Source organism: Calidris pugnax, unplaced genomic scaffold (genome assembly GCF_001431845.1).
Source record: "Calidris pugnax isolate Ruff unplaced genomic scaffold, ASM143184v1 scaffold103, whole genome shotgun sequence".
In the NCBI taxonomy this organism is placed as follows: domain Eukaryota; kingdom Metazoa; phylum Chordata; class Aves; order Charadriiformes; family Scolopacidae; genus Calidris; species Calidris pugnax.
Genome location: NW_015090990.1, coordinates 12,237,073 through 12,263,808, shown reverse-complemented (window position 1 = coordinate 12,263,808; position 26,736 = coordinate 12,237,073). Strand labels below are relative to the sequence as shown.

Below are 26,736 nucleotides of genomic sequence, written 5' to 3'. Positions count from 1 at the left end.
GGGTTTAATATTTTTCCTAGAACTTTTTTTTTTTTTTTTTTTTTTTTTTTTTTTTTTTTTTTTTTTTTTTTTTAAAAAAAAAAAAAAAAAAAAAAAAAGAGATATTTGCAGTGTTGAGGAGGCCTGTACAGAGAGTGCAAATGAACAAAAGCCCATGATACCTTTCAACCCTCTTACTTACTGGGTAGTGCTAGGGGTTGCCCACCCTTCTCCCACATGTGAGCCCAGAGACGCTCCTGCCTGAGCATTACACCCTTCAGCACTTACTGATGACAAAGGAAGGTGCAGTTTACACTTACTTTTACAGCTCCATTAAAAGGTGACCTGCAAATAAAAAAAAAATCAAGCACATTTAGTATTATGTGCTGAATGCCCCCAAATAAACAGGATTAGATGAGCATTCAGCCCTCATGTAAAGATTAGGTGAAAAAATTGGCACGGAACGGTTACTTTGAGTTTACACTCCTGCAACAGTCCTTCCCAACAGCAATGCAGTGAGCAGCTCCTGACAGCTACCGGCTTCTCATTTCTGCCTCTTGCTGCTTGCAGAGAGCATACAGGGATGGAGATGTGGCAGAAATGCTACTCCTTCGAATGGCATGTTTCTGAAACTGCCACAAGAAAGCTGACAAAGGCGAGGGGACGGCAAGCAGGTCCCACTTCCCTGGCTTTCCCTCTCCTCTCCCTGCTCAGGCACCAAAGACTATGCTTTCCAAATGCACTGACCTGACACTGGGCTAAACCTCATGTGGAGCCACTGGCAGATCACATATCTTTGAAGACGAGGCTTTGAGATCTGTTAAAAATATTAGCAGTGCATTGCACAGCTACAGGTAGAGCTTTCTTCTGTAAAATACTGAACACAGTAGCTATTTCTGACTCTTCCTTCTGTGTTTGGCCCCATTTAACTATCTCCCCTCCCTCGGACCCAGCTCAGCTTTCTGCACATGCTTAAAACCCACTGACTTCAATGGGAGATAAGCACATGCTTCAGTACTTTACTAAATAAGATGCTTAAATGAATATAGACCTTTCCCACCAATGTTCTTTTGTACCAAATTTAGTTTCTTTGTTATCAATTACCCTGTATAAAGTGTTGAAAAGTTAGCCCATAAGTGATTTGATTACTTCACAGCTATTCCCATTCATTCTGACTTATAAACATACGGACATATAAACATATGGTGTAAAAGAAGATTAAGAAGTCATGGCATTCTTATACCTCTCCCCGCCGCACAAGAGGCGGTTGTTAAGCATCGTGCTGCAGTTCTCAAACAACCTTGATCTACCCTCAATTCCTATTTGCCATTTCTCTAAAGTGAAGCTTCACAAAAAACTACATTAACCTACAGAAATACATAGCAGTGGTGTTCAGAAAGTTTTTCAAATAAGGCCTAGCACCTAGTTTCAGATTTCTTAAGTAAACAGTAGCTTTGGTGACCTACTGTCATCGAAGTACATTCTGGTACATGCTTACTGTTTGTTGGCTTCTTTAATTTGGCTTTTTATTTCTCATTCTTTTGCGAAATCTGATACTGCTTTATAGGAATCCAAGCTGTTAATGTAAATCAACAACATTATCCTACAACTAGAACTCTACCATAAAAATTTCAAAAGATGCTGTTTTGTTAATACAAGTGTTAGAGCAACCAGAAGTGTATAGACTCTCTACATCTAAAAGTAGAATTTCAGGCAAATTGATTGACATATAAGAACCATTACTTAAACTAAGAAACGAAACAAGCGAGATATACCAATTCCTGTCAAGAACAATTCTTCTGTTTTTTATTAGACTGATAAAGACATCTGCAATGGATTAAGAAAGAATTTTAAAATAACTATAATTTTAAGCAGGATATCTTTTAAATTAAAAGTGCTGGTGAACCAAGAAAAGGGTTTATCCCAAATTCACACTTACATTTTATAAGAGGCAGATGATGGAGTTGAACAGATAGCACTGGACAAAAGCTGCCTGGGCTCATCATTGCTCCTTACCATCCTCCCTGAATAAACCCACCTACCTGATGTCTTTCTGCCTTCAGCTAAATATGCTTCTGACAGTGAAAAGCAGGTTTCCCCTTGCCTTGCCTGGGAAAAAGCACCCCAGAGCAGAGTGTGCAGGCACGGTCATGCCCCACACACACAGGCACGGGAGTGTCACACCAGTGCTGCAGCCAGAAGCACGACTGACCACTAACAAAACAGAGGAAACCAGCCAGAAAAAAACACATGGTGTCTAAAACACAAACAAACAGAATCAAAACGCCAAACAGCACTTCTGTCGATTTCACATTGCCTGTAATGACTGTGGACATCAGACTTCAGAAGAATATGCCATCCCAGGAGCATTCCATAACGTAATACTGGCATGGCTGTCTGGTACTGTGTGTCTGATCTAGCATCCTCCCAGCAGTCCTTCCGCTAATATTTCAGTGTACAATTAAAAGAGGCTAATTGTGTATAGAGAGAACCGTGCATGAAACAGCGGCATGGGGGCTGGCTGAGCCTCAGTTCCTTGGCAAGTGACTTCAAGAAGTTTTCAAGCAAGGCAAGGAAAAGAGCAGAACCACAGCAGAGACTAGAGCAGACTGCTTGCCTAAGAGCTATACGTGCGGAAATAACACTCAAATGAGACGCCCTCTCTTGAACAATTAGAAGCATGATTCAAAAGGGAAAAAACACCCCCTGATACATACTGAAAGATTTACATATTTTTTAATTACTCTACCAACTTACATTAATTTCAGCTATTTTCAAATTAACACTCAACTGTTACACTACTAGGCAACGCCATCTAGTGATGCCAGTTGAAACAAATCTTTTATTAAAAAGATTCACTCTTGCAAAATGCTTGTTAGTGGAATACAGTTTCAAGAACCTACGAGCATTTTCAAGCCTACAGCTTTAATTTAGAAAAAAAAAGGTCTGAACCATTTGATTTACCCTGAAGTAATTTACAGAACTGACAACACAGAAAGTGAGCTGGGTTAATCGCATCAGAATTTAAACATACACACCATGTAGTCTTCAAATGATACAGGGATAGAGTGCAAAGCCCAATTAATTACCTTCCAGTTTTGGGAATAGCTACAGATATTATTTGTGTGATAAAATAATTTACCTAATTTTTCAAGATTTCTGTTGGTGTGTGTAAAATACTTGCTTGAAAAATTTTACCCCAATCTTACAGCCCCAAGGGAAAAGAAACCCTGTGCAGATTTAAACTCTCTTTTTTAAGAGGTGGAACCACTCAGTCAGTCATCTGCTGGCGATAGCTGCTAGCTGTAATTAGCTTCTGGTGGAAATTGCCAGCAGACACAACTAGAAGTTTAAATCAATTGGCTCTGCTTCCTCCTTACAAGAAAATTGGCATTTCAGGGCTGCATTCCAGTGTGATGGATCTAAGAAACCACAGCCAATTTGACAAGAAAGGGAAGTGTCCCTTTTCATGGCCTGCTTTAACCCTGAACGCGCTGCATGCTCCTGGAGAGGATATCTCATTTTTTCTTTTTTTTTTGAATCCCCAAAGAAAGTAACTACAAATATACAACAAATATTCCTCCAAAAAAGCCATTCCGGTGTTCAACCCCAATTATTTTCACTTTACAGCTGTGAAGATGGGAGAGGGAGGGACGAGATGTGAAAAGTCAGGAACCGCAAATAAAGGTAGCACATGAGACAGGATTTGCAAGAGGAAGCAGAGCCCGGTGCATGGAAAGCCAAGCAAAACCCTCAGGCACCAGTACAGCAGCTGGTTCACACTCACCCCAAATGCCATGGGCTCATGACAATTTTCCATTTTAGCTGCCCCGTATCACACCTTTCAGTTGTACCCCAGCAACTGCTGCACGGGTACCTGCTCTCACCCTGCTCTGCTGTACACCCCGCTTCCCCCTGCTTTCTGCATATTTCATTATTTCAGCATTCAGGGCTTCATCAGCCTGTAGCGGCGTTTGGGCTGTGCATTCTTGTGACCGGCCCTGATCTTGTCCTTCTTCTCGTAAACTTTGCCAAGCAGATTACTGAATGTTCAGCCGTGATGAGCAACTGGCATTGTGGCTTTGCCAGCGCTGGGCTTTGTGTGTCAGTCTTGCTGGGATTTAACGTCCTTGTACCTAACTCGTGGGGCTACCCGAGGACCTCAAATTGTAAAGAAACACTTCACTTCTCCGAGGCCATCATTAATTTGCAATGAACATGTCTAACATGGGAGCAATTGTTTTCAATGAGATAGTATCTATAACGGGGTGTTGTAACTACTCTTCAGAAATAACTTCTTAACAAATCATGAAAACATCTACATCAGGGGGCTGCCTAAAGTCTCCATGTCAACGACACACATGCACACCTGCCACAGTGAGGATTTCTGTCAGGCTACCTTTCAGCACCCACTTTATCTGTATATTAAAAAACTTAGTTGCCGATGTCTTCAAGCTCACCAGAAAGTAATGTGATTTGAGATATGCAAGAAACTCACACGCGAAATATACTACATACAGCACTTAAACCCTTCCCTGTTCCATTAGGCTTTTGTGTAAGTCAAGCAGAAACTCAAGCATGGCAAAGTGGCCTATTTTTGACACTAGATAGACTGGTCACATTGTAAACTACTGGAATTATGTAGATCCCGCGCTAGCAACTGTTTTGATGCATTTCCTGAAAAGACACGCAGTGACAGCACAGCAGGACTGCCACAACCACTCACACTCCAGCTGCCCCATATATGCACAACTCTCTAATGTCCTTTATTACTCACTTTGTAACCTTACTTAAACGGGTCACTTTCTGAAAAAGGTGGTGGTGGGGTTTATTTACCAGAACTATTCTAGCAGATTAACCAGAAAAAAACATGTGTGCACACGCTTGACTATATTTACTTACATAATATTACACTTTTCAGAAAGCAGGTTTAAGAGCACTCTAATATATACTTCCTTTTGAAAAAAGCCTATTTTAATATCAAACCTCTTCCAGCATTGTTAGATGGCTTTAGCTAGATGGAATCTTTTCCCCTCCAATTAAGAAGAAAAAATACTGTAGATCTAATCCTGCCTACAGGCTATCTTTTCCTTTCCATTTTAAAAAGCTAACACTTACTACTTAATTATAAATCTGGTGTTTTGCACAAAAATGGGATCTTTCTTAAGTTCTCCTCTGCTCTGCGTTCCTCTGACCTAAAACTGCAAAGCTGTTTCCCAAGACTTTTATCATATCTTTCTTGTTAAACAGTTGTTCTTCTTATTAAACAAGCAATAGAACAAATCCTGATTCCTTCTTTAAGCAGTGGAAAAGCAAAGTTTCTGCCAAAAAGCTACCTAGCCAAGAACGTTAGCTAATGTACATTCATTGCTTTCAAGGCTAAAGCAGTTTGCACCAGATAGGAATCTCTCCAAGAGGTATGCTCTTCAGAGAGAGAGTGAGCCAGAGATCAATAGAGGAGCAGGGAAAGGTGGATCCAGACTTAGTCCAAGGATTCCCTGCACGCTCCATGCCCCAGGTGGTGTGGGGCTGTGGGACACAAGTGGGCAGCTCAGCTCTGCCATGAGTAACACCAGCCTTGAGTCGTTCCTGGTGGAAAGCAGGCGGCTGCCAGACCGGCCGTGCTGCGTACAGACCTGCGTCATTCTCTGCCTCGCTAAGACCCCACTCACTCAAAACCCCACGTTGTCTCCACCCGAAGGGTCTGTTTGAGCAGAAATATGGCCCATAGGCTTTGCCACTCCCGTTGAGATCTCAGCTCCATTTCTGTAGGCTTGCTCTTTTCTGAAGGGCAGAACAAAGAGAACATTTGGCTTTTAAAATGCCTTGGAAACTACAAATGAAAATTTACATTAAAAGTCTACAGCTTTAATTACATCTCTCAAGGGGAAGAGATAGCATTTTTGCGTCCCGATCTCGTCCTCTCTCTGCTCTAGAAATTCATGAGATGATCAGAGGTACAAATGTTCGCATTTGTAGGGAAAAAAACGACTTACATTACATCCTCAGCAGTTCATGTAAATAACAGGACGTAAAGTCTCACAGAATTAGTTTACATTTGAAACATTTTCAAAATATTGTTTTAGCTGGGTATAATAGACCACCAGAAGATGTGACACACAGCAAACACAGGCCTGCAATTAAACAGCTGGCAAACAGCCAGGAAGAGATAAAGGCCCAGGCTGTCACTTGCTAGACAATATATATGGCTATTTTGGCAGCCAAAACCGAATGTGATAATTGAGCCATGACACATTAAAAAGGCACACAATTTCCAAGGAAAGAGTTCCTGAGCACTAAACAGGGAGCATCTATAGTGTGCTTACAGCAAACTAAGATTTAGGAGTAATAATGAGATCGGGCTGATTACAATTCAGTGGTGCAAAGCCAACCTTGTTTAATGCCCTGCCCCACTGTAAGCAGTTATATACAACCAGACAGAAAAACACACGTGTGAAGCCCACAAAGGCTGTTAGTATTAGAAACAATGGGAATCTGAGAAGTGTATGGCTCAGTCTTGAATTATTTCTCTGTGTATTTTTTTAATATTAATTAGATTTTTATACTGTAGCATTCTTGTCTCCAGAAATTACAGTGCACTCAGTTTGACTTCCAACACTGGGAAGAGCCCAAATCTATAAATTTCAGTTTTAAAATAAAAATATATAGTAATACATGAAGAGTAAATAACGCTTCAGAATCACACTTTCGCTGTCAAGAAATATGACTGTTTTGTTTAAGACATGAAGAACCATAATACTGACAGCAATGGCTGTTTGGAAGATCAAGTCCAGGAGCTTTTCTAGTGTTTCACTGCATGTTTTATTAAATAACCTAAGGACACAACAAACGAACAAATGTACCAAATGAAGATACGGTTCTAAGTTAACACCCAACAGCTATATAAAGCCTCCTATAAATGCACTCCATCAAATTAACATGCTGACATCAATTGCATTCCGTTCTCGAGTAAAGGACTTGAAAGCCTATACATTGTCAGCCCTCAGTCCATTCATTCACTAACCTCCCACAAAGTGTAGGTAGTTCATCATCTAAAATTACGCTTATATAAAAGAGAAGCTAAATTTAGGCTCTGTAATAGGAAAATCCCTATGAAGAGTTTACTTCCTAATCTTATTCTAAACTTAGCCACATTAGAGATGTATTCAAATAAAGAAATCGCATGTGGACCTTTCCTAACCAAAAGTTGCAGCATAGCAAGAGAGCTTAAAAAAAATTGTAAGAATCCATTTTTAGGCCCCCCAGTACCAGTGATATCAAGAAGACAGTTGCACAGCTCTTCGTAACTTCAATACCAGTGAACCAGAACTGAGTCCAGTGATATGGGCAAAACTTTTGGAAATGATCCTCCGCGATGAGCAAAGAAAAAGGGATATTATATACAGAGATATTAGGGAGGGGTCCCTTCAATTTAACCTGATTTCTTATCTCAGATGAAAATATTAAGATGCTCTAAAACACACAGATTTCCCCAAAACAAACTGCTTACCCACCTCAAACTCAAACATCCAACACACACTTCACATCTAACAACCACAGCAAACTGGCATTGCCATACTGAGCCAAAATGAAGAATCAGCATCAATATTTGTCTTTGTACTAAAAACTGTACAAGAGACTGTAATAATTACATAATCTACTTTCACAAAATTATCTGTAATGGCTGTGATAGTAACTTCATTAAGTGTCAGTAAAGGAAATGAAAAAGCTTAAAGATGAGGTCAGAACACGCACTTTTGGCTGCTTCCTCAGGACATGCATCAAATCTGCTATTTCTATCTGATGAACAGTGGACTCCTGAAGGTAGCTGTTATGCAGCCCCAAAACCAAAAATTAAATCATGATACAAATTTTTCTGACCCCCAAATTAAAAGGACCATAAGGAGACAATTGCAAGAATAAATTAGTTGATCTTCACCTGAAAAATTGATACTATTGCATGTATAAATGGCATAATATAATAGCAAAATATATTAAAGAAGCATAGTCTTTTTTTTGGTCCTTAATATTGCAGCAGAGACACAGGCATATTATTCCATAGCCTCTGCCAAGTGATGTTTAGCAGCAGCTGAACCGGGGCCAATTCACACTCCCTTCAGAAAAGCATTTAAACATGCACACATAAGTTTTCCTGAAAAAGGTAAGAAAGGTATGGTGCGCTCTGACTCAGGGACACAAAGCAGAAAGGCAGTAATTAAAAGGGTAGAAACAACAGAGGAATGAAGAGAAGGAATTCCAAGTTAATTAACATAGCTCATACACTTGCCCCTTGCCCAAATATCCAATGAAATCTCAATAAAAAAAGAATTTTGTGATGGATTTTGTATTCCAGCCTGACTGTGAACAGCCAGTTACGAAAAGAGCTCTCAGGGAATTAAATGTCACACAAAAGCAAATTTTCATACAGATTAAGGGAAAGTGATAAAAAACTCTTCGGACAAGAAACAAACAAACATAAATAAGTAGCCATGCAGTATGAGAATATTCAAGGACTGTGAATAAAACTGTGCCAGGCAGAAAAGGAAAGACTGAGTAACACAGATGAAGAGGAATACTACAAGTAGGTAGTTTATTTACACCTACCAGGGAATCAGGGAATGTTTCTTGTTATGACTATGTTAACTCCATTCAACCTTTGGCCACTAGTAATCAGCTGTAATTGCAAAAGAAACTTTGTCTGAAAAGACAAGGAATTAGAGGTCAAACTTTTTTAATCTTCTGCTGCATAGAGTAGTAGCTCTAAAAAGGTGTGTCCCAGTAAAATACGGAGCATTAATCCTCCCCACAAAGTAGAATACCCTGGAGTAGATAATAGCATTCTCTGCAAAGTAAATCCTCTCTTTATTTATACTCTGGCACGGTTTCCCAATGTTTACATTTATTCAACAAGCCAAAAAATTACTCAGACTTATTTTTTCTTTATATTTCACATTTAGAAGAACAGCAAAGCTCTGAGCACCTGGACCATAATTAAATCTATAATTCATCCAGCAGCATGAAGACTAATACACAAATAAATTAACTCCACCTGCCAGGAGAATTAATAATACCGGGAACAACTTATTGCAGATACCAAAAATGAGAAGAGAAAGGTTTTATAATAAAGCTTCTGTCTTTCAAACTTCACTTAGGAAGATCTTTTTCCCCAAATTCCCATTCCAATGGCAATCCAGACTCTAACACTAAAACTTAAAGGCTAGAAGAAAACCCAGAGAAGTTTCTAAATGACAGATTGAGAGGCACAACACCCGTTAGTGTAGTCATTTTGAGTCATGCTACAAGCAGAGCACGGCTACCCCATTACCATGCCGGGCCAAACCTGTTCCTTCCCAGGAGAAAAGGGTGCCCTTGGCTGACGCTGCACTGCTGGCTCTGGAGCAGAGCCAGAGCACCCCAGATACACATTCACTCCTAACAGAGGTTCCAGCCTCGTGGGACCACAAGCAGCTGGTTCAACCTCAAACAGCACCCAGGATGCTGCAGTTTATACACCCACCCTAGGACAGAAGAGGTCAACGGTCTGCTTCTCTTCCCTGTCCTGCATACGGACCAGATAAATGCCAGGGTCTAGGCTCACACCTAGCCCAGAGACTGTAGTTATACACTCCAGCAGTGCCAGGGTGACTCACGGTGCTCTGCACTCTGGCAGCTGGCTTTGTACCCAGCAGAGATGTTGCATATGGAAAGCACAAGCAGTTGCAGCGCAGCATCTCACAGACGCTGCTCATCAAGCATTCATTGCTAATGGCATCTACTGCACAACTAACCAGAACTGACCCTTCAGTTTCGTGATCAGCGACCGACTTCAGGAAAAGATCAACAGAATTACTTTCAGAAGTAACAATCAGTGCACTGCATGAACCACTCACTGTACAATTTAGTGTTGTCTATTTTTTTTCCTTCAGGCTTTGTAAATCAATGGCTCTTTCAAAGTTAACAACCCTGGAATATTTCTGGGCATAAACAGATTTTGTCTAACACCTGGAGCAGTATGGTCTCTCCTAACTACCCATTCTTCTTCCTGCACTTTCAAGAAGCAGAAAACCAAAGTGGTGTTTCTATTGGTGCAGCAGTATTTTTCAAACAGCATTCTTATATCCCCACATCCTGAAATCAGCTGCTATCACACAGGTGGGTGTGTGTCATCTTTACTGGAAAGTTGCCCAACCCGGATGGGGGATTTTAGGTGTCCAGCTGATCTCAGGTGTAGGAAGAGGTACGCTCACTGTCACTCTTGTCTCTTTACTCCCATGTTTAAAAACAAAAAGAGAGTGCAAGCACAGCTGAGTCTGACAATCCAGACAAGAGATTTTATTTATATTTACTCTTCAAAGGTCTGAATCTGAATACAGGAGTAAGGAAAAATTCAGCACACTAAATTTGAACTTGTCAGAAAACAAAGCAGACAGTTACTAAAACCTCTCTTTCAGTCCTGCCTGAGTGAAAAGTAGGCCATTTGCAGCACAAATACCAAGCACAGCCAGCTCCTCAGCTAAGGACATCGAGCAGCACACTGAGCAGTTCAGAGGCGATGCAAACGGCCTAAACATCCCGCAGGATGAGGAGTCATGTTCATGCACTGAATGGCACAATCCTGTACTTGAGCAGCCCACAGAAGGCACAGGAACCTGTTAGAGGGGAATGACCCACCAGCACACAGCCCTACCACCCTGCTGGGACCCAGGGTATTTCAGTTGGCAGCGCTGTACCAGGGAGCTCAACAATGTGATGTGCCTACAGCCATGAGAACTGAGCAGCCAAGAAATCCAGAAAGCTGGGTCCCAAGTTCAAAGATTAGTTTTCCCATGTTCCATACAGCCTCGGTATTTGCGAGAACAGATTAATTTTGGCTTATGGCTTCCAGGCTGGCAAAGCTTTGTCTGTCTCACACGACAGAACTCATAATCTCCACGCTGAAATGGGTAAGGACCCACGGAATTTTGAATTTTCTAATAAAACCTCAGTGTGAGAGTTAAAATGTCATCATCATGTAACTGTTTCACTAGTGATCACCTAACAGAAGCAGCCAGCAAACAAGTTTATTCCATTCCACAACCCCCCCTCCCACCCAAATCAATCCTTCACGTGCTTCAAATTCTGCACCAGCTTCTCCAGCATTGGAATTAGGCTGAAGTGCTCTGGCAGACCTGGACACAGAGACTGGGATGTGGCTGGTGCAGGGCACAGCACCTACGTGCTCCACAGGGCTTCTCCACACCCACCACCTGAAGCAAAGCACTGAGTCAGAAAACCTCCACAACTCAAACAAGAGGTAATTTGTTGCGACCACCAATCCTCCTTAGGAAAAGCATAGAAAGAAACCTTAGTAAGAATCTGAGAACAACTGATAACTCTATTAACAAGCCAAGAGTAATGTGATTGGCTCATTGGCTGTTTCTGAAGGGACAGAAGGCTAAATGTGGAGAGGGTTAGCTAAAGCAGAGGAAACCTTTTCCATCTCTCCAGCCAACAATTGCCTAATGGAGAGCGCTTAAAGTAGCAACCCTTTTAACTGTTACAAAAGAAAAAAACAAGCTTTGGGTTTTTTTGCCCAACGTTCTAATACCTTTTCAAAGAATGTACTACTGAAAACAGCTGTACATACTTGGTAACTACAGCTTCAGAGCTATAAACTCACGGTTCCACAGAAAAAGCTCAAAATATCTCAGAAGTGCTTCTATACCTTGGCACCAACTTGCAGAACCAGCTCCTGCTTTTAATTTCCATTGAAACACTACAGAGAACAGCAAGGATCACCATTGCACAATGCCAGGCCAAATTAAGTTCATTAGACCTTTAGCAAATAATAGCTTTATTTAGACATTGTACGTAAAGCATAGAAAAATCACACAAAAGACGAACCAGTGCAAGTCACAGGAAGTAACAGTTCCCAGTTCCTTTTGCCCAGATCCGAATTATTGAAGTCTAACTGAAGGCGTATTTTTACAGAGCTTGCTTTCTGTACAGAAAGAAAATCAAGTGATAACAAAACATCTATCTGATTAGTACAGCTGACATGTCTCTATTTTTTCCATCCCTGACCCCACCGTCACTAATTTCTAGTAAGGCACATCGTGTGGGCACTTTGCCAAGAATGCCCTTTATATGTAGGAGAACCACACAGTGCTCAGCCTACAACAGTTGTTTTAGTATTGACAACCGCTACTGTTAGCTTGCCTTCTAACTGATAAGAAGTTATTTTGTTGCTTCTATTCCTAAAACAAAAAACCCAAGCAGGCCTAACAAAACAAAGAGACTTAAAATCATGCTAGTCTGCAGTGATACCATGAAAAATAAATAGCCAATCAAAACACTTGAAAGAAAAGTGCTTTCACTGTATTTTTTCCCAGAGAATCAAGATGTTTTCTTCATGTACTGACCTATTGACCTATTTAAGGTTTGGTACTGTATATTATCAAACAAATCACTTCTCTCTTACTACTCTATTTTGGTTATGTCCCTTTTACTTTAGTAACTTGTTTCTTTTAAGGTGTGTTTGCTCTGGTATAGATAAGTACACCAGATGTCATTCTGGCTTTCAGTTACTTAAAAACAAACAAACAAAAAAAACCCCCACTACCTGGCTGTCTAAAATTTGTATTGATATCATACAAAGTATCTACTCCAGACAAGCAAACACTTTTGCAGCCATAGACTGTGCTTCAAATAGTTTATCATGTGAAGATCACCCTCTCAGATTTGATTACTGTTTAATCACACTTGCAGAATTTTATGTTGTAGAGTATTTCTACCTTTTGCATAAGAATTTTATTTAATCACTCAGACTATGCTTAATATGCAGTAGGATATGCTGTGTATCTTAGACCACTTAAATTTGCTTCCATGGGAATATAGTGTTTGTTACAGCATTCATTACAATTTGATTTTAGTCTCTTAAGACCTCTCTTTGCTTCTGCTTTATAGGCTAGAAATTAAACCTCTTTTTTGACTTTTTACCCCCAAGATGGCAAAGTCCAAAACTCCAAACACAAAACTGGGCTTTGGCACAGGGGGTTTGGTTCACTGGTCCCTTAAAGTGTCTGTAGGGGCAGATGTCACTGAATCTGTAACGTCACATTACAGCTCTAACGTCCTGCTACAGCTTCTGCCATCAATAATAATGAAGAAGATACAGATATGCCCTAGGTATCTATGAACAAGTGAGGACGAGCACTGACGTACAATAACACAGAGCTCAATGTCAACTAACCAACCCTGCACCACTTCACTTGTCCTGTGGATCCTCCAGCCTGGATGAGGTCTCTGATGTAGGGATACCAGGGGGAAGGACAAAAGCTAGTTAAAGTATGAGCATACCCCAGGCGGTGACTGCACAGCAGACAAGTCCTTTGTTTGTTAAAAAAAGGTGCCTCTGTGTGGGGAAGAATCTGGCTGTCCATTGTCTGCTACAATGGCTGCAGCTTCACAGCAAGAATCACCATCAGCTGAACATATCTCCTATTGCATAGCTACTAATCTATTGTAATGTGTTTTTTTTTCCTCCAAACTCACTCTGCTCAAAGCATTTACAGTCTAAATGCTTTACTTGAATTGCAAACAAAAATAGCTTTCTGCTGCTAACTTTCCCTTACAGAAAGAAAAACAAAAATCCTTCTCTTTGCTGTTTTCCATTTGTCCCATGGAATCTGACCTGCTGATCCTCTACTGGTTTACGCTTGTCTTCAATATTTTGGTGATTTCCATGCCTAGGCTTCAGAGTGAAGTGATAACCCGAGTTCAAACCTAAACCACCTCACTGCAGCTTCAAGCTCAACGAATTGACCTGGCACGATTGAGAACCCCCGGCTTTCTGCAGCCCTGTACTGCTAATCCTTTCATGGGGTGGCTTGAGTGCTGGGCATAGCTACCTTCACTCAAGCTATGCTAATCAAGCATCCACAAGCCAGGCAGGCTACGCACTGAATGCGTACCCTAATTTGCTTACTGGTTTCCAGCCCTGCCACTGAAGATACATGAAGGGTTTCCGGCAAGGGAGGAACCCACCTCAAAGACAATCGTGTTGTGAATCCTTGAGGCTGGCCTTTAGCTTTGCCGTCTGCTCTTTGCCTTCGTTGGCTTCCTTCCCAGCGCCTGCACCCTTCTGCATGCCTCAGAGAGGAACTACTGAAGTTTATAGCAGCATTAACTCATCGGCTGGAAACCTGCCAGGCTGCTTACATTTTCACTACAATCTTCTGAGCCCTGACTCCAGAGGGTGCTTAGCGATAGGATCTATGGTCAGAGGCAGTAGGCTGTACAACTGTTCCCTGATGTGCCTGGATCCATTTGGGGTGCTGTGCACAGATGCATCAGGGCTTGCTCATCTACTGCAAACTGCCTCTATGAAGCTTTTGTTTATCTCAGTGTTAGAGGTACTTATGCGCATATGGAGCAAAAGCAGAAAATCCAAGCACAGAGCACATGAAGCATCAAAAATCAAGATGTACTGCACAGCCAGTGCTATTAGTTTCTCACAAAGGTGATACACCTCTGGAGAAGTGACGACAGGTGCCTAGCTTATTTCTAGTTAGCAGGAGGTAACAACTTTGTGCAAGGAAAGTAGGATTGGACCCAAAATGAAAACAAAGCCAAAGGCAGTGCGTGTGTGTGTATGTAAATAATAAATCAGCAGAAAAATCACTAGACATCTGCTTTTTTTAATTGACTACAGGAAAAAACCTGTGCGTTTCCAGTGACTTTTTTAATAATTGCAACTGTTGTTGCTTGAAATCATAGAACCTGTATACTTTCCAGAATGATTATACAACGAAACCCTGATTAAAATAGTTTTTAAATGAGGGGAAAAATCACTTCCCAATGAGCTTTCCTTTAACATTGTCATTTAAATCTGGTATCACAGACAGTTTGGTCAAACTGGCCCTTAAAAGGTCACTTAGTCCATTTCCTGCTTAAAGACAGAATCAACTGTATCTAAACTACTCCTGCCAGTCATTTGTCTAAACTTTGCTCTTAAAAATCTCTGGTAATGCAGATCCACCACCTCCTTGGATACTGTCTGTATAGCTAGGTACTCCTTATATCTGAATTAGTTCTTCATTATGGCAATTTAAGTTGCTCTCCATAACCCCCAGACAGGACTAGCAACAATTGCCCTATTTCCTTTGCAGCAGCTATCTTTCATATCCAAAGATTATTCTTTCTTTCTTTCTTTCCTCTAACCTGTATTCTTTCCAGCTAGCCCATGACACTTTGCAGTGTTATGCTTAAAACTGGATAAGGTACATCAGTGCTGAACTGAATGGGATGGCTTTACATACCATGTCTCAAACATTTTTTTTTTTTTCTTTTTTCAAAATACATCCCCCCATTGTGACTGCTGTTCTATTTATTTCTCTTGCTGTGGCCTCTTATTGTTGATTCCTGGAAAGCACACAATCCTCAAGAGTGGCTACACCTTTTCTGAAGAACTGCTCCTCATCCAGTTTTTTCCCCCCATGGATTTGTGCAGCTGATTATGCCTACTAAAGTGCTGTGCCTTGCAGTTCTCATTATTACATTACATGCTATTTTTAAGGTCACTTCCTATATTTGCCCACATCACTTTGCATTCCAGTCCTGTCCTTCAATGTGCCTACAACCCCCTCCTCCCTGCTGTTACCTGCAAATGCAATATTTATATGCTCTAGTCCAGTATCCACGTCAATAATGAAAACATCAATTACTAATGACTGCAGGACGGTCCTCTACAGACCCTCTCTACAAATTCTTCCAGCCTTATAGTGACCCACTGATAACTACAGGTGACCGTGGTGTTTCATCAAGGCAATCTCTCCCCTCACTTGTTTCTGAAAGTGATGCTTAGAACAGCAGTTGCAACAGTGTCAACTAAATCTGTATCTGAGTTCCTAAAAGACCTGGCCAGTCTATTTTACAGTAAGTGCTATAAAATTAACAACTGCTTCAGCCACCGTTCTGAGCTAGATAACAGTATAGTGCACTCTCTGCACGGGGAAAATTAATCCAAATTAATGCAAGCAGGCTTGGACTCGTTTATCACTTGCAGTTACTGGCTCAAAGTAAGGCACCAATTTAAAGTTACAGCATAGTTCCTGGCTAGGTTAATGGTATGCACGCTCCTGTCCTAGATGGCAGCTGGATATCCTTGCTCCTGCCTACTTAGCCCTGAACTCAGAAAACACGCTCAAGATATTTTTCATGATGTCTGTGCTACCTGTTTCGAAATGTTCCACATCTATGCAAATCCTAGTTACACCAGCTCCAGGAAATCTCCACACATCCATTTTATATGATGCAGTCAACTCATTTTAAATAAAGGGTTTAATGTAGTTTAGCTGATTCTCTTATATCTGGACTTTATTAATTTGAATTAAAATTAGGTGTCCCAAGTCTGTAAAAGTAAAGATCAAATCAGAGTAACTGATACACACAGACAAATCAGTCTGATGGGGAAACACTCTGTGTGCTAGGACCTTGCCATACATACTGTTTATCACAAACTAAGTATGACAGCCTGGCAGCGGTGCGCAATGCACAGTTTGAGTGTAAAAAGAACTATGTATATATACATGACATATTTTCATCAGTTTTATCACAGAGCCTGAGGGGCCTTCGTACAGTTATACAAATGGATATTTGAAAAGCAGATTTGTCCTTAAGTCTAAGGACACATTACTTTGCGGTTTTCACAAATTTTTGCACAACAATGCTTGCAGAATTGTTTAAAAAATTGGTCCGGCTTGGGCTCTTCTATTGTTTCCAGATAGAACTTAGACATAGTGAGGGTCAGTTCTCTAACACAGTAGCCGAGAGAAAAGTGTTTGAACTATTTGTACAACTCTAGAGTAGACAGACAGTCATGAATTTTTTTCTTCTTCTCATTTTTACAGTAATGCTAATGAAAACTGGTGAAAGATTTATACGGCCTTTTGACTAACACACAGACATTTAAGAGCATGTACGACAGCGCCGTGGACACTGCTTGCACAAATGGCTAACCTGCAAATCTGTAGGTATGAAAACGTTGATTTGTGTTGCATAACCCTGTCTGAATTATGCCAGCGAGATTACTTGCATGAGAAATTCACTGTGTGGGGGTTGGTAAAATACCTTGGTCTGTAGCTTGCAAGAGGTTGATACTTGCACAGGGGAAAAAAAGACTTGAGGCATTTCGAGTTAGTGGATCTGTCATCTAAGTAGCAAGTAATTTAAATATTCTCACAATTCAAAACATTCAGGAGTTACACAATCTTCCAATGTTGCATTTTTTTTTTAATGAAAGCATGTTAAATAACAGTGCACTCTAGCTCTACTTAACACTTAAATGTTTTACTGAAATGCCTTTCTAAATTTGTTTCATCCTTACTCCTTAAGCACTTTCACTGGATACTGGCAAATAGGGTAAAAGCCACTCAAAGCAAATAGGGTAAAAGTACACGTAAGATGGCAGAATCGGGCTGTTACTACAAATGGACAGAAATACAAAAATACCTGACTTGTGATCGCTGTGCTATATTATACCACACTTTCCTACTCTGACCTAGACTATGCTCTTCTGGTAAGAAAGAAGGAGGGGAGAAAGAGAATGGAAGAAAATGCTTAGTAGAAATAATTCTAGGTAAATCAAGGCTATCACTAGATAAACATATCTTTAAATCACTGGGAGCCACTGATTTACATTCAGCAACTAACAATGAAAGAATTGCTTTAGAAGGAAGCGCAGGACTATGTTCAAAGCAGGACAATACTAAAAAGTAGTATTTCCATATTCACTTGAGAACTACTTCAAACATGTTCTTATAGGAGTTGTGAACCCTCTTCATTGTATTTTTGTAACTGCAACTGCAAACTTCTGTAGAGGGAAGGAAGTGTTTTAGCACAATAATTGTGTGGGTTTGCGTTCTCAGAACCATTCTGCAAACTCCAACTTTCTTTCCTGCTAGCATGCATTTATTGCACCCAGTGCTGAGAAAGAGCTGGGTGGGGAGAGCCAATAAAAAGTATAGTGTAACTATCAGAAGATACATTATCAAGTAGGGTTTGGGTGATTTTTTTTAGATTTTGCTTATTCAGCTTCAGTACGTGCATTTTTGTACATACTACTAATATACCATTTCTTACATACCTTAAACAACTTCTATAGGAACTGTTTAGTGTTGACAGTTGAGGTTTTCACTGCAGAGGTGAAAACAAGCAAAACTGACAATTTTTTTTCTCAGTGAGACTCAATATTTAGCAATACGAAGACGTTTACCCAATAAGAAATTAAAAGAATAAACACAAAACTGGGGGACTGCCATTGATCTGAAAAGTCAACAGCTTGACTGGAAAAAAAAAATAGTACGTGTGAAGACTTGGGCATACGCTTGTTCTACTGTATAGGGGCCTGGTATTCGACTGCATTCAGAATATACCTCCCCCTACTGATTTCAAAATAGCAACAGAACTAACGCCTGGCTTTGACAAAGGAGAGATGGAAACTTATTACATTTGAGAGACAAAGGAATGGATTGACTTATTCATATCCTGGTGTGTCTGACAAAATGCTTTGTGTGAACAATGCCTGCTCTGAAGGGAGGAAGGAAAAATCCAGCAGAGTTAGGTTGAATCACCTATTTAAACCGTTTAAGCAAACTTGGATGATTTTTTTTATTTTTTTCTCCCCCTTCCCCCCAGGGAGCACTCTGGGGTAATCACATGAATCTACCTCACTTAGTGACTGGAGTAGTCACCTCCATGGCAGAACTGGAGCAAACCACCGCTGTGCAGTAACATCTTCAACAGGCACAACTGTTTGCAGAGTAAACATTTGCCTATAACCTTAATGTAGATAGAGTATGTTAACAAAAGGCAGGCTTCCACCAGCTTCGCTGCGGCACCTTCCTCGCTCACACAAGGCTGCCTTAGCTCAGACCCAGCGCTACCTCTCTGCACGTGGAAGCGCCTGCACCACCAGCACAATTGTTCATTGCTCCTCATTGTTTCAGACAGCTCAATTGAAAGAGCTTAAATTGCTGGTCTGAAGAATACCTTCACAATATTGCTTTAAATACATAGCACAATGCTTCCCCACTGATGGGGTAATAACCACAGTGAGACAGTTACAAACATCTGGATTCATGGGTCCATAACTAAACCAGTAATAGCATTCATCTGCCAGGGTTTTGCAGGCATTTTTCTTTGTGTCAAACTCCAGACCGTGGGGTTGGGTTGGCAACACTCTACAGCGTAGAATTAGCCCAAGATGTGGCAGTAATGAAAGGGACAAATGCAGTCCTTAGGAAGCAGAGGAATCCTGTGTTAAAACAAAACCCCTACATGCCTTGCTCCCATTGTGGTCAATGCACATACTTTGGAGTGTTATTTTAAAAGAAGTAATTTTAAAATTAACTACTCAGAAATCATCAACCTACTTGCAAGCCTGGGAGGGGCTACAAACAGCAAAATCATCAACTGCTACCTTTTGCAGTATTGCTCAAGAAATCACATTACTATATATTAGCATTAAAGGCCTGAAAATAAATAGTAATTGAGACAGTAATCCCTATTAAGGAAAATCTTTTCAACAGACTGATCAGGTCAGGAACTCAGTAGCTAGAGGATGAGACAGAGCAGGGAGCGTTTGGGACAATCCAAGGAGCTCTCCCTTGGTAAGAACTGCCATTTCCCAGCAGCAGGAGGAGGAAAGTTGTCTCTGACCAGTGCTCTAAGGCAGTGTTTTGTCTGACCTTTTTTTTCAACCACTTGCTTTCCCATGTCTGATCTTTAATTTAACAAAGAGAAGAGATTAAAGCCAACTGACAGAACACACTATAAAATGCTTAAATTGTCCCATTTGCATGAGAGAGATGCACCATCTTAACTCACCTCTTTTTAAACCACATGAATTAAGCTCTGAGTGGATACACTGATTGTGGTGTTTGCTTTCATTTCCTACAAAGTCTATACCAAACTGGATTTGTTGTAAAATGAGTTGTAAACTATAAACTAAACTGGCAGGGGTGTTGCTAAATACTGAGTTGAATTTCCAAAACTTTCCTGTGAAGATGAACAAAGATCAATTTTGAAGTAGAAACAAGGAGGAGTGAGCAAAGAAGACAGGGAGTACATATTTTTGCTCTTGTGGATCAGATCCCTGGGAGCAGCCTCACTTGTGCCAGCCCTAAAACCCAAGAAGCACAATGAGCATCGGAGCCAGCTGTGCCCTGCTCCACCTGAGCTCCAGCCTCCAAGTTGGGCAGGTCAGAACAGCAGCCTCAGATATAACCTTAACTACAGAGCGGTGACCTCTGGTCTAAACAGCTTTATGCCGTGAACTGAAAATAGTTATTCCAGATATGTCAAACCTATTTAAGAGCATCTCGGCAGCCCAGATTTACCACACATTACGTGCAAGATCTTTGCAGCCTTTTCCTGAGAATGTATAACGGTGGGGTTTGGCACACTTCCATACCTTGAAGTATGTATAAGCGCTTGGCCGTGGTTTGAAATTGAGCTGCCTAGAAGCAATAGGGCCAAGACCTTTTTAGCTTTGCTTTATGCTATTAAAAGCACAAAAGAAATTAAATACAGCACACTGCACCTAGTAGCACAGCTTTGAGTTAAGCCAGTAAAAAGCAAGAAAAAACAGGATCAGATACCTGTGTCCTCGGTTTACCTATCTGCCCTAGTGCTACGGTGCATGTTGGACAGTAACTGACTCGTTTCAGGCTCTTCTGTTGGACAGGAGAAAACATGAGAAGAAAGCAGTACTTAATTTCCCTCCAACATCTTTAGTGGCTTAAGATCAAATCTAATTTTATTGGGTTTGATGTTTTATCTTTCTTGGAAATCACATCGAAATCACAGGAATTTGGAGTATTACTGTATGTTCAACAGTAAAGCTATCACCATAAAGATATTAAGTTTTATACTTGGTACCCCCAAGGTGCAGTTCGCATTCACTGCTCGCAAACACGACAACATGATGCATGACACCAGGCTTTTTCTAACAGTTCATTGTCCAATTAACAGAATCAGAAATCAATCTCTACTGTTGAGACAAGCAAGCAAAAAACTGCTATTTAGACATTTTTACTGTGCCTGTCATTCTCCTATTCCAGTGCCTAAAATAGAAGTTAATGTGCAGCCCAGGCCTGCTCAGCACACCCAGGGACGGGGCTCTCTTGGGGCTCTGGCATTTTTATAAAACAGATGTTACAGCAATAGATGTGACTGTGGGAAATCTCACTGCGGAGGAAACCTACACCTCTTTTGCGTGAAAACCACAGTGCACCCAGTCAGTGTAATTTTAAAGCAGCTAAATCAGCTTCAGATCACTCTGATGGAGCAACTCCACATGCAGTTACACCGACAGGTGAGAAGAGGCAGCACCCATCAGTATTTAACAGGATGCAGGAGAGTTCAACATACTCTTCAGTATTTGTAACGTATCCTGTTAAAGTAGCATTTAATGTTTTATATGTGTAAAATATATCATATTTTAAGAATTGCTACTTTTTTAGCACTTATCATGTAACTGAATAACCAGAAGAACTACCAACGTCCAAGAGAGTCGGTTGGCAGTTGAATTCTTGTGAAGCCTGTGACATGTGGACTGCAAATGATAAGGGTGTGCTCTAGCACTGGAGGAGAAACAACTTCGCATGAAGAAATCTCTTTGGGAGAACTTATGACACAAGGTTTTTTATTTTTGAAGCACAAGTGAATATGTCCAAGATATACAGACTTCTAAATGGCTTTTTTTCAAATTCTTTTTCTTTTTACAAGAAATGTAATAAGTAGCATTCTGCTGCTTTCTGTATGATGAGCAACGAAGAGGTGTCCATGTGCCTGCTCTGTCAGTCTGTTGCCTAATCTGTGTAACTACACCCCATAAGAAAGTGTGTTACGAGCTTCAACTGCCTTGCACATAACATACAGCTGCATTTACCTCCTGATACCAGAAAGGCTCCTTCTAACAAGTCAATTCCAATGTAACAGTAATCCTTCCGGCACTGAAACTCTGTTCAAACTGTTCATCCTGAAAACCCAGAATTGCTGCTAGAGAAGCCAGTATCTCTCACAAATATTTTTTTTTATTTTGCAAAAGGCGCATCACACAGTTGCTATTGAGTAAAAGGGTTACATTCCTCTTAAAAAATACTTATGGGAACAGAAGCACTGATTTCCTTATACTGACAAAAAAATAATCTTTTCCCCTGTGCTCCGTAGGAGAGAAACTTGAATAATTTTTAGACACATTGAAGGGGGGTTTCCATAATTCTCAACAGCATTCCTGGGCATCTGGTAGTACCAGCTCACAAGAAAAACCCTCTGCAATACTCTTGTGCTCATATGAGAGGAACATGCTTTCCCAAGGAGCTAAATATCAGATGGTATTGGAGAGTATGAGGGGGGAGGTTTCTCTTTCTAAAAGCCAAGCTGCAACTTGCTGTGCCGGAATCTGCCACTGTTATCTTTTTAGCAACTATAAGGTAAAGCATTGGTGGTTTATTTCATTTAAATATTTTTTTCTCCTACCATGCCCCCCTCTAAGGGTTCAAGTATAAAGTCCGTAACAAACACAGAACTAGATCCCAGTAATTTGTTAAAAGTTATTCAAAACAGTTATTTAAAAACAAAGCAAAACAAAACCATCGCCCCCCCAAAAAAACCCCAAACACAACAGACATTTGCTCTCTCAGCAGAGCTTGCCTCAATTGAAAAGAGAGAGCTACTGACCCTGCAGGCAAATACATCAGAGTGCCTGGGCAATCTACAGCACCGTCCTCAGGGTAAGACACCTTTACCACAAATTCAATAAAACACAGCACTGGTTAGTCCCTGCTCTCATGGACTAGTCAGGCAGGAGAACAACTCACATTTTACTGAATTAGCGAGACCAGCACCAAACCTTTCCAACTATTCAAAAAGCCAAACAATTCCAACATAAAATCAGAAAGCACTTCCAGCATTTTTTCAAACACATACAAGGCTTGCTGTTACACGAGCTATTAATCTGAAGATACCTTGCAGTCGGAAATCTCACTGAGTTGCATCAAATGAAAGCAACATTATTTCAAAGTAGCTTTACTGCAAATCTGAACACTAGATGCTCACAGCTAACGAGAATTTTTATGCATCCTTTAAACAAAAGTAAAACATGCGAAGATTTAAAGAAATTAGCTAGCTAGCTATGCTACTGTTTAACTTTCCTACGGATCAAGTGCTCCAGTCACCGTCACTTTATCTAAGACTAAATCACTGAATCTTCCAAGCTTACAATTTCATTTTCTGAAACCTAACACAAGTGTCTCCCAAGTTGCAAACTTCCTTAAAAATATTCTCTATCAAGAGACTATAACTTTGACCAACAGACATATAAATTTGAAGGCAATACTTCATCTTATCTAACTGTTAAGCAACACACTAAGAGAAAGCATATAAAAATCACATACGGTTCTTTACCTTTACTTCAGAATGAAGTGATAACTCTATAAACCCTGCACTCAAAAAGCCAGTTTAAACTACGTGCAGACACTAAGTTGAAAGCTTCAGCATATTTTGAAGTTCATACAATTAATGTTTCACCAAGGCAATGACCAGCTACGGAAAACAAACCAAATTCACTCTACTATGTACATCAATCACTAATGACTACGCCTCCGACATGCAGGCAAAATAGCAAACTTCAATATCAAACGTTCCCTATGCTTGTTCAATCTGCTGTATACAATTTTCGTCTAACAGTCACCGGTTGTAAACACTAAGTTTCCCATTTGTTAGCCTGAGCACATTAATCTCCTACCACTGTCCACAATTTAAGAAGCCGTTACATACCTGCAGTTAGGAGGAGGATCAAGGGTTATTTCAGCTAGCTCCTTCTGGATTCTGTTGGTGAAATGAGAACAGACACAAAGCATTTGAGATAGTCTATAGAATAAATCAGGGAATTACACTGCCCTCTACCACCATGCAGTTAAATGCAAGATTGGCTTTGCCTTCAGTAATGCTAACATGGCTGCTTCCTCTTTGTTCTCAGAGGCATAACCCAAATCCCACAGCTGAGAAACTTTGCAGCTTTTTTCCTGCTCCACGCTGCACGCAAACAGAACGCTTACAGCTGAGTTGGGTAGTAGTTTCCCACAAGTAGTCAGAAAAGTAACTCTTTTTCACATCCGAGCACTTTTTACCAGAGAGATTTTCTTTTCAAGCTAATATGCAAATGAGGCGGGGGGGGAGGGGGAGGAGGGCTGCACAGGCAGATTTGACAATGACTTTAAACCAGCGCTGCAGACCTGTGACTGAGGCCACAGTGAACCACGCTGCCAGCAGACACACTCTTTTCACAGTGTTTTACCTACTACTTTGCAGTGTATTTAAAAAGTGGATTTGCAGATCTGCCGGGCTGTCTCTGTTACTGGAATAATCTCTCTGGATCAACTTTGCTTCTCTCCACACCTTCTGCTGCCTTTCCTCCCCCAACCTTATACAGTAGCTGTATTTACATGATAAAAAGTGATATAATAACTTGAAGTAATCTGTGCTTTGCTTTACTCTATTACAACCATCCCCGTGGTGTTAAGATCTGGAAGTGGAATACCAAAAACTTTTTGTCAATTTAATAGTTTATTCAGATACATAAGAGGTGTAATTTCAAAATTACGCTGTAATTTTTTTAAAATATCAAATAAGAATTTTCTTTGAAAGAGGACCCATAGGAGCAAGACCGCAAATTTTATGTGAATAGCAAGTATTAAAATATGAGCTAACAGAAACTGCTCTGCACACCCGTGCAATAATACCAAGAAGTTCAGTCAGACTATTGAACTATTTGAGATGTACCGAATCAGACTTGCAACAATTAAGTAAAATGAAAGCAAGAGGGGAAATCTCAGTCTTGAAAGCCTGCATCTCAGGCTTTTCAAAAAGTGTAAGTAATAACAAATTACAAAGCTTACATAGTAGTTCCAGAACTTTTCTCTCATTAGCCAACCCTATTTCACAGGGTTTCTTTAACAAACTCAGTCATCAAAGCCACCCAGTCCTACTGTGCAGCAATTTTAAGACATTTCAAAAAGCATTTACTGGATTTAAGTCCAATACAAAATTACTAAAGTGTTCCTAAAAGTTACAAGTACATTGTTCATGCTGTATAAGCAAAACTTGAAGCTGCTATCCCTACTGCACAGCTTTTCTTGCTACGAGATATTTGTAAATGTTTGCAAAGTAAAGCAACTCCAGGGAAAGGACTGGAAAGTTATGTTTCATCTCCAATGACCACTGGAATCATGCGATTTGAAGTTTCCTTATTTCACACAGTTGAATTTACAGAAAATTATCATAGTACATGCCTTGAGAGCCAGACTGCCAGTAACCCTATATGCAAATAAAAATGCTACACATATAACTAAACAAAGTTCCTGAAGATTTTCATATTTAAAGGTAAAGGCTATCTGTAGAAGCCTACGGTTAGAATCTGCAGATCCTAGGAGAGAAAACCTAAGTTTCTCCTGAAAGAACTGCTGAATGAACCCATTACTTGAAGGTGGATAAGACTCTCCCGTGCATTGACGTGAAAAGCTAATCATAAGACCCACAGAAACCACTGGGGTTTTGTGACATCTTTAATTAAAGTGCATTGCTTGTCATCAGTCTACATGTGATAATAAAATACACCAGGAGGACTCCACCCTACACCAACCAGGCATGGAAACCTAACTCTGGGAAAGACAGATGAAACTGACAGCCTTGTTAGTTGCGCATTTTTGCAAATACAATGTGTATTTAGGTGCCCTCCCAGCCAGCCTGTAAGTTACCAAGTTCTGAAACAAGTCTTCAAAGCATGCATGACAAGTCTGTGTAACTATTACCCCAATAAAACATGGATTAATGAAGATACTGCCTGGCAGGCCCCTGTACTACACAAGTTGGTCCTTCACTCTTTCCCACAGAGCTTTACAAGAAGAACCCCTCGGCCTTGAAAAGGGCAATGCAAGTACTGTGACCCAAAATACTGTGCAAACATACTGCAGAAGGTTTTACTGTCCCCTTTACCTTTTAGCACTAGTAGATAGCTTAGCAGTAGTTTTGCTGGATAGTTTGGTGTTCTTCTTCTGCTGGGTGGCAGAGGGTTTTCGTTCTTCTTGCTCTTCGGGTTCAGGTGCAGGTGGATCCCTCTGATCGGCATCTGAACTACCGCTGCTGGTACTCGGACTTTCATCATCTGACCTCTGCCTATCACTGGACATCGTGGGGAACTTTTTTGGGGAAAGAAAAGACAAGAGGCAGAGTTAATAAAACAGACAGGACTCTCTCTTGCCATTCTCCAAGTTCCAGAGAACACCTGAATCAGCGACAACTCAGTTTCACTGAGAAATTAACAGAAATATACTTCTTTGTCTCGTCCCCAAGGGCTGCAGTTTGGCAGCTACAAAGAAATATTTACACTTCTGAAAATACAGATATTTCCAATTTTTAAACCCACTCGCATTTTTTTCATACTTTAAACAATATGCCAATTGTCGACTTTGTTCTAAGGCATGAGACAGATTTAGCAGGGTACTTAAGCAATGAACATTAATAACTTATGACACATTGTAAATAACAGACCTCACTGAAAATGTTTTTTAAAAAGTCACTAATACCCTGTAAATATTTACACTGGAGCAGAGCATTTTATTGGGTCCAAACGCCAGATCCCCCCCCTTTCCCCCTCTCTCCGAGGAAATATATTGCCAATAACACTTGGGTTGATTTCAGATGGAAACGTACACT

General features: G+C 40.5%; 1 protein-coding gene across 1 annotated transcript in view; it reads right to left on the bottom strand.

Annotated features, from left to right (window-relative positions):
- The window catches only part of UBE2E3 (ubiquitin conjugating enzyme E2E 3), a 61,789-nt gene extending 35,573 nt beyond the window's left edge, over nt 1-26,216 (bottom strand). The window contains exons 1-2 of the mRNA XM_014954683.1: nt 26,017-26,216; nt 23,800-23,850 (exon numbers count right to left, since the gene is read on the bottom strand). Of these exons, the coding sequence (XP_014810169.1) occupies nt 23,800-23,850; nt 26,017-26,210 (245 nt within the window). The 5' untranslated portion in view covers nt 26,211-26,216. The remainder of the gene's footprint in view (nt 1-23,799; nt 23,851-26,016) is intronic.
- Nucleotides 26,217-26,736: the final 520 nt, after the last annotated feature.